Below are 9273 nucleotides of genomic sequence, written 5' to 3'. Positions count from 1 at the left end.
ATGACCTGACAAAGATGTAATCCACGTCGAAATGTAATTTGTACTTTGCACCTTAATAAGTAAGTAAGTAAATGTACCCGAGTTGCTTCAGTGCCTCCTTCTTACCTCTCTGTTGTAAATATGTCTTTCATTACTGAACAAGGGAAATAATACTGTACTATGATGTTGACCTTTGAAATGTGACACTGACGATACATACAAGGAAATGTCCATGCACAGTAAAATAGACAATTTCCAAAACCTTTACAGTATATTCAGCAAATGTGCAGGTTACTGTACATTAGCATTATCATTTCCTCTCAAGGCCATTATAGGGCACAGCAGTGGCGGCCATTTTAATTTTTCCCATAGAGATTTCCAAAAAATATTTATATCAATTATTTTAAGACCAGAATCAAGCCATCCAGGATCCTGGTGATTCATGGCCATAAAACGTTTGATTCTGTGACATTTATTTTTTGAAAACCACAAAACAAAGGGTTAGTATTAGTATATCATATAATTTGTAATTCTTTCACAAAATCAAATGTTTTATGTTTTCATGTTTTATGAATCACCAGTATCCTGAATGGCTTGATTCTAGGCTTAAATTAATTGATATAAATATTTTTGGAAATCTCTATGGGAAAAATGAATGGGGTCTGGAACGATGGAACCAGAAAATGTCCGCCACGTGCTATGCATCAACACCACTCATGTTTACTCTGCCATGCAGTGTGGTAAAATGCACCTTCTGTGCCTAATCCAAACTGATCAGGTTTCTACTAAACCTCACACCTATAGGACTCACCTAACCCCTGCTCATTATGCTATAGGGTGGGATGGCTCAGGGTAGAGGACAGAGTACAGCAACTTGCAATGGGCCTGGTCTACAAAAATATACTTAAGGGGCCAGTGCCCATACGTACCTGTCAAACTACTTCAATAACGTGAGAGACACAACACCAGGGGAGCTCCACTGATCTCGTTCAACCCAATTCGGCACAACAATGGGGTTAAATTTGTTCTACTGATATGCCACCAAAATGTGGAATGCCCTCACCAGCCATCAAAAAGTGTGACTCCCTACCCTCCTTCAAAACCGCTATTAAGAGAGCACCTGTCTGCAATTTGCAACAGGTCCGAGACGGCTACATGTCATCATTCCGACATGTCGCCATTCTGACGGTTACTAACACTATACCTAACCCTAACCGCAATATTATTGCGCAGCTGATCTAGAAATTAAAGGAGTTGTGTCATGTTGTATGGACCCCCTTTGACATGGTGGCTTGGGCATGAAACAAACTGTTAAGTGTTCAGAAAACATTGTGTGCTATAGGTCTTCTTTTATGTTCATGAACCGATTATTTGGCAATGTCGCGAGTGAGTGAACTGTATAGGCTTATCTAACCTCTCCTTGTTCCTTGGGAGAAACCCGGAAGTGAAATCAAAGTAGGCCTGTCTGTCTGATGACGTCACCAAGACAAAATTAGCAAGGAAATAAATAGCCAGCTCCGGTTTACTTCCCGTATCTGCGTGAAGTAGGCGGACGCCTTTTTAGGAGACCGGAAGCAGGTTGGAGTCTATTAATTCCAAAGGAAGACAGAAGGTATCCTCAATCTCCAGGCAAATTTCACCGGCAGTTACAAGGGAAGATATATTACCTGTATACACATCCATTTAACATGAATCCCGGCAGACACAATTTTCATAATGTTTGTTTCTCTAACATTTTGAAATATGTTGCATACAGTATGTCTCTGCTGGATGGAAAATATAAAGCATGCTGTGCATCATGTAGGAATTACTGGACAAAAAGGGAATGAATTTAATTTAATTAAGTCCAGAACTCAAATTCACTTAACTCAAATCAGGCAGCAGAGCAAACTAAACCATATTAACTGAACATAACAAAATACGTCCGGTCTGTTCCCCTGCTCCTGTCTTATATAGAGAATGGCCAACATCATTAGCTACTCTGAATGGCTGTGGGACTCAGGACCGCTCCCCACCAATCGCTGGCTGCCCGTAAGTCTCCCCTCCAATGGATGGCTGGTCGGAAGTCTCCCCTCCAATGGATGGCTGGCCACCTGTTCTGCATCCATTCCCAGTCACACCCATGCTCACGGTGTCATCTACATCTGGCACGTTGCACGCGCACACCACTTCCTTCCAGGACCCAAAATCATATCACAGAATACGACCCCAGTCGTAACAGTTCCTTATTGTTTTTGTCTTTTTTTCTTCTTCTTCTGCCAAAAATAGCAGTTCTGCAGGCTGAACCGTGCAGTCGGTTTTCGCGGGAATCTGGTAGATGGCCATGCCAAACGGTGACTATGTGAAGCCCATGACCATTGGCCAAAGGGTGGCGCTATAGCACTCAATTGAAAATGAGCACTCAATTTGAACGTGCATAGCTCATGAATCGTTTGACCGTCGGCAATGAAACTTTGATACACATATGTGTCTCCTCATGCCGAAAAACTTTTGTGCTCTGACCTTTTGATTTATAATGAAAAACAGTAAAAAATCTATCTCTCCCGGGATTTTTGATCAAAATACACAAAATGTTCTACACATGAACTTTGGACCTATGCGGACCAAAAGTCGTAGTACATTTAAGTGCCCCTAAAACATACATGCAGTGTCACATGCTTATGAAACTGTACAATATGGTAGAGGGTCATCATGCCAAATAGCACTGAAACCAGTCTTACTCCAATTGGTCAAAGCTATGTCACAATTACAGTCTTCTTTTTCTCTAGTTCAGTCTTCCATTTCTATGGCTTATTCTTTGGCTTATTGTGCATATTGTTTTTTTATCCCATGATTTTGCAACCCATTTTTCACCCCTGTGTCAATTATCTAATGTGATCCTGAGCTCTACACACCCTCTGCCAACCTAGTCCCCATATAGGGACATGGGGAGAGCAACTTGAACTCATGCTTCCTTCATGCCAGAGTGTCCAAGTTGCTCCTTTACACCTGCATATTGTTCTTAATGCTTATTGCCTACTGTTTTGGTCGTGCCATATTTTCAAAATAAAGGGTGTGCATCATGTAGGAATTGTGACCAAAAGGTTATCAATTTATATCATTCAATTTCTTAGATTTCAGAAATTCATAAAAAATACCTTTTGAGGAAAAGATTCAAAATAAATGCTGTGCATCATGTATGCATGACTGACAGACAATATGAACAATGGTTTTGTTGAAAAGGTCATGTGACCAAAAAGTTATTCAATTTCTTAGATTTCAGAAAATCATAAAAAATACATTTTGAGGAAACTTTCCAAAATAAAGTGTGTGCATCATGTAGGCATGACTGACAGACAATATGAACAATGATTTTGTTGAAAAGGTCATGACCAAAACGTTATTCAATTTCTTAGATTTCAGAAATTCATAAAAAATACATTTTTAGGGAAATTTTCAAAATAAAGGGTGTGCATCGTGTAGGCATGACTGACAGACAATATGAACAATTTTATTGAAAAAGTCATGTGACCAAAAAGTTATTCAACTTATATTGTGTAATTATGTATACAGTTGTGTTTCATAAACATACATGTTATTGTGCATCAATACTAAGCTATTAAACATAATAGACAGATCAATATATTCATGTTTTATTTTAAACAAACATATACAGGGTACAGAGTAGGGTGGCCGCACTGCCATTTATAAACATACCTTATTAACTGAGAACAAAATCTGTCAATTGCACAATAATCATGTATACAAGCTATTCAAAATGGACATAACCATTTATAGATATCATCATTTATATATATATATATATATATATATATATATATATATATATATATATATATATATATATATATATATATATATATATATATATATATATATAAAATATATATATATATATATATATATATATATATATAAATAAATACCAAAAAAATATATATATATATATGTATACTTTTTTTAATTGTCTAATCAAGCAACAATTTCGTGGACCCCCTGCAGTACCTCGCAGACCCCCTAGGGGTCGCGGACCCCTATTGAAGACTTGCACTAGGCCATTATGAGCACTTTAAACCTTTACTGTATACATTGAAAATATCCGATCTACAAGCTCACAACGCGTTGTGAGCTTGTAGATCTGCTATTTTAAAAAAAAGTAAAATGTGAAATATTGAGGATTTTTGAAACACAAATCTAGTACTCAATGGGGGTTAGGGACAAATACATATTAATTTGAGGGTCCATGACATAAACATAATTGAGAACCACTGGTTAAAATAACTTTAAAATTGTGAAGCCCAAGTCCAAATAATCAACTACAATTTAGAAAAAAGCCCCAAAAAACGCAACCCGCAACTACCAATATTTACAAGCAACTTCACAGAAAAATAAGCCCAAACTCGCTTATAATAAGAGGACATGGCAACACTGGTTTCTGGCTCGGCAGTATCGCGTACTTTGTGCTCTTTAGATAGCTCAATAAACTTATACAGTGGACACATCGAAAAGCACAGCAGAAAACAATGTGTGATATGTCTTCTTTTATTTTCCAGAAGCAATTACTTCACAAAGGTCTCAGTCATTCAGAAATATATTTTGTTCATGAGCTGATCCACCGGGCTCTCATTAACTCCAATGCATTCCACTGAACTCACGGCTGCAGTCTGGCTCCCATGGTGTGACGAATCTGCCGGCTGGAATTGCATGATTGCGAAAATGACGTAGATGACCACTGTGAGCTTGTAGATTTGCTATTTTCAAATGGCCCAAAATATGAAGGGCTGAGTGGATAATGTGTGTTTTGTAATAATAATCAAAATCTACAAACTAACTAGACTCAAGTTTTCAAATAATTGTAGTGGAGTAAAAGTACAATATTTGCACTGGAGTAGAAGTAAAAGTATAGAAATGTAGAAGTACTCCAATAAAGTAAAAAATACCTCAAAACTGTACTTAAGTACAGTACTTGAGTAAATTAACTTTAGTTACTTTACACCACTTCATAAATCCCATCTGTAACAGTGTGTGTTGCTGGGGGGACACGTTAGTGGTTACACACAAGCGGAAGTAGATTGTGTGTCTCAGCCAAGAGAAGTGTGAGGTATGTTTACATTGTGACTGAGTGTGTTCATGTCGTCGTGTACATTGTACACATTTGTTTATTACGTTTATGGTGGTTGTACAATGTGTGTTTACTGAAACAACACTAGCCATGGTTCACATGACGCTCGTCTGTCACAAGCGTTTGTGAATGTTCTACATTTACAACTCGTACATCTATATAAACGTTCACATTTCAAATATAAAGTGCTGACCCCACGGCCATGGATGTAACAAGTTAAAACGCCCAGTTCTAAGTTCCCGTATCTTCTTTATTGTTCAATAAAAAGCATTTTAATCCGGTCGGCGGTGGCTTCACGTTACTCCAGTCCATTTTGTCAGAATATTCTCTATGCTTTCAACTGCGCGACCCTATCGGTTGGGAGGTGTACTGCACCTGATACATTATTAACTGTATGAAATAATGGCCGCCGATAGGAGTAAAAAGTGTTTTATTGAACAATACGGAAGATACGGGTACTTAGACCCAAGCGTTTTAATTTGATACATCTATGGCCGTGGGGTCAGCACTTTATATTTGAAATGTGAACGTTTATGTAGATGAGCGGGTTGTAAAGGTAGACATTTCAAAAACCAGGAACAAGTATCGCCATGACTGTCATCTTATGTCATATTTCAGGGCTAATAATATGCCAGTATTTATGTGTCACACACACACACACACACACACACACACACCAGTATTGGCATCGACATGCACTTAAAGTATCAATAGTACTAGTATGCATAATGTCCCACAAGTTTTGAGAGAGAGAGAGAGAGAGAGAGAGAGAGAGAGAGAGAGAGAGAGAGAGAGAGAGAGACACCTTAAAGTGTATTAATCATTGTGTATTCCTGAACTGTCTGCACCGAGTGATCTCTGTACATATAAACAGAGCAACGATTTAACATTTGAAACCAAAAAAGAATATGTGGCTATTTGTGCACAATTTGAAATATATTTGGAGGGGAAATTTTTGTTTTGTTTTATACCAAGTGAATGCAAAATATTGAAATATTGGAGCCATTTGTTTCAAAAGCTTTATTCCAAGCTAGCCTTTCTTGCATTGTGTATACAGCTGTTCCTGACAGAAGATGCGCAATTCTAATGGGTTTGTAAGCTGGTTCTGTTAAAGGACGACTTCACCCATTTTCAACCTGTCTTCATATAAACAGTCCTCACTAATGCTCCGATAATATGGTACAGTTTTTGTCTACTCAGTCTGTGTCTCAGAGGAGGCCTGTGGACAGTTCAGAAACCCATCTACCAGTGACTATGGGGAATCCAAGCTAATAGAAACTACAGGCTTTCTATTCCTGGAAAGTTAGCATGCTATAATGGAAGCCATTGTTCTCGCCTTAATAAAAATCAAAAATAGATACAAATATATATTATAATAAATATAAAGGTTAGGTTAGGCATTTCACTGAGGGTCAGTTTAGGAATAAACATCACACCCAGTGTGAAGAGACTGGTGCCTTTGATGAGCCCTGTATTGATGTTGTCATCAATGTTTGTTTATTGGACATACATACATACATACATACATACGGACGACGGACACACAGACAAAGTCAGATATAGGAGTGGTTGGCACCACTCAAAAAGTGTTTTCTTTTAAGTGCATAGTCCTATTTATAGGTTATTAATTTCATCATGTGTCTCGTTAGCCAATCACAGTGCTGCATAGAGTCAGCCAATAGAGTCAGCCAATCACAGTACAGCTAGGGGTGTACTAATGTAGGGGTGTACTAATGTATGAGCCAATCACAGTGCAGCGAAGGGTGTACTAATGAGGTGTCCCAACCCCACTTATAGGGCCGCTAACCGCCCAAAAACGCTATGAAGAAGTTCAACAAGGCAGAACTGTCAATCACAGCGACTACTGGCCAATCACAGCGTGTCCTTACCGGGTCTTGTTCAAACTAATGGTACTAACGCCAGTCGCCTCAGGGAGGAGGACTTAAAACAGACGGCCATTTTTCCGTTAACAATATCAAAGGTTTTAAAGCATGATTTTGATGACAGATGAATAGATTCGGGGCTGTTTTGAAAAAAATATATTGTTCTGATTTTGTTTCTAGATCCAGAGCTATTCTTGATACATTTGGCCCCAGGCCAAACAACACCCATCCTACAGTGTGTGAAGAACAGAGTTGTAGCAGTGATGCAGACCACCATGTTGAACCCAGTGATCAAGTTACACAGACTAGGTATGTACTGTTTTATTTAGATGTACCGATGCCATTTTTAGCGGTGCCAACCGCTCTACGTTTGACTCTGTCTGTGTGTCCGTTTGTTTGAGCACGGGCCGTTTGTTTGAGCACGGGATGAGCACGGCAAAGAAGCAAACAGCTATAACTTCAGTTTGCAGCATGCCACCAAGTCCAAATTTGGTATGTGGACTTAGACCACCAATAGGGACGAGCTTGAATTGATGACGTTATCAAAGAGGGGTCCAGGGACCCCCAGCGCCCGTATGAGCACGGGATGAGCACGGGATTTTAAACAGCTATAACTCCAGTTTGCAGCATGCCACCAAGTCCACATTTGGTATGTGGACCTAGTCCACCAATAGGGACCAGCATGAATTGCTGAAGCCCCGCCCCCTCTGTCTTCCCATTGGCTGGCCTTCAAACAGCCATAACTCAAGTTCGCAGCATGCTATGGAGTACAAATTTTGTACATGGACTAAAGCCAGCAATAGGGACTAACTGTCATTACTTAAGCCCCGCCCCCTCTGTCTGCCCATTGGCTGGGCTTTAAACAGCCATCATTCCAGTTTGCAGCATGCTACCAAGTACAAATTTGGTAAGTGGACTCAGACCACCAATAGGGACGAACTGAAATGAGTTAAGGCCCCAAAGGCACCGCTTCCTTCACACACGGTGTGATTTTTTCCTTACCGATACACATAACTTGCGTATCGGCCGAGTATCGATTTGATAATAGTGTGTAATTTAAAAAAATCTAATACAGTGGTTCTCAAAGTGTGGTCCAGGGACTCTCTGGGTTCCTTGAGGGGGTTCCAAATGGACCCTTACTTGTCTGTATTTGTACACACTGTAGAGTTATTGGGGTCCTTGAAACTAAAAGGTTTGAGAACCACTGATCTTGGAATAAATAAGAAATACAAAATAAAACAGCAGTGAAACATCAACTGAAGCATTCAAAATACAAAACATTTGATTACTGTAAATTACTATCATCCTGTGATAAATTATGTGGTATTGTAATGGCATATACTGCCATACTCGCTGATACCGATACAAACATGCAATACTTGTATCGGTCTCGGAACGGCTGTAGTTTTATTATGTTCATTGTAAACATTTAGTCTAATATGTAGGGGAGAGCTGCCAAGATTGTAACATTTTTCATTTTTCGGTCTTTTACTCGGCGATCGTTTTACCTACATATGTAATATTTTCAAGCAAAGAACCTACACATGTCTGCTATCATAAACCACTTAAAGATTTTCAATTGATAAAACAGGTTGCGAGTTATTAAACCGAAAGTGGACGCTGTTCCGACGTTACATTTTAAGTGCTTATCAGACTGATTGTAACAGCCATAGTTACAAAAGTAACACTGCTAAAAAACGGCATTAAACACATCGTTTTCAGGTCAAATCAATTATACTTCATTCACGCAACTGTTTAACATTGTTTCCATACCAAGGATGTGATTAGATTATGTATCAAACACAAGATTATTATTAAAACTTACCATATGTACCAGTTGTTGAGTTTGTGTCAATACCTTGTTGGTAAAATACATTGATTACACCTAAAAGGTGATCAAGTTTGATTGGAGGAGTTGTACAAAATGTTTTACGATCCCAATCTGATTTAGAATAGTTGGATGACATCCCCCCCCCCCCCCCCCCCCGACATGTGCATTCAGCTTGTAAACTTGGTTCAAAGGTGCAATATGAAAGGCATTGATAGGAAATCGGTCATATCAAAACAGAACCATGAGGTAGGCCTAGGCTAGAACAATATTTGGTCCAGAATTACATTTGGTCCATTACAAAACAATTATAGGCATAAAGGTCTCTCTGTGGCTCAAATAACACATACAAAACATTGCATCCAGGTAAAACACTCTCAGTGACCTCTGACTCAAAGAACACACACACAGAACAAAGTGCATATAAAACATTCCAGGTAAAACACTCTCAGTTACCTCTC

General features: G+C 38.9%; 1 protein-coding gene across 1 annotated transcript in view; it reads left to right on the top strand.

Annotated features, from left to right (window-relative positions):
• Nucleotides 1-5063: 5063 nt before the first annotated feature.
• LOC311035057 (uncharacterized protein) overlaps nt 5064-9273 on the top strand; it is a 28575-nt gene continuing 24365 nt past the window's right edge. Inside the window, exons 1-2 of the mRNA XM_084043137.1 lie at nt 5064-5080; nt 7165-7293. Coding sequence (XP_083899263.1) covers nt 7248-7293 — 46 coding nt within the window. The 5' untranslated portion in view covers nt 5064-5080; nt 7165-7247. The remainder of the gene's footprint in view (nt 5081-7164; nt 7294-9273) is intronic.

Source organism: Gymnoscopelus microlampas, assembly GCF_963454915.1.
Source record: "Gymnoscopelus microlampas genome assembly, chromosome: 19".
NCBI classification, from domain to species: domain Eukaryota; kingdom Metazoa; phylum Chordata; class Actinopteri; order Myctophiformes; family Myctophidae; genus Gymnoscopelus; species Gymnoscopelus microlampas.
This window is presented reverse-complemented; position numbering and strand designations above follow the sequence as displayed.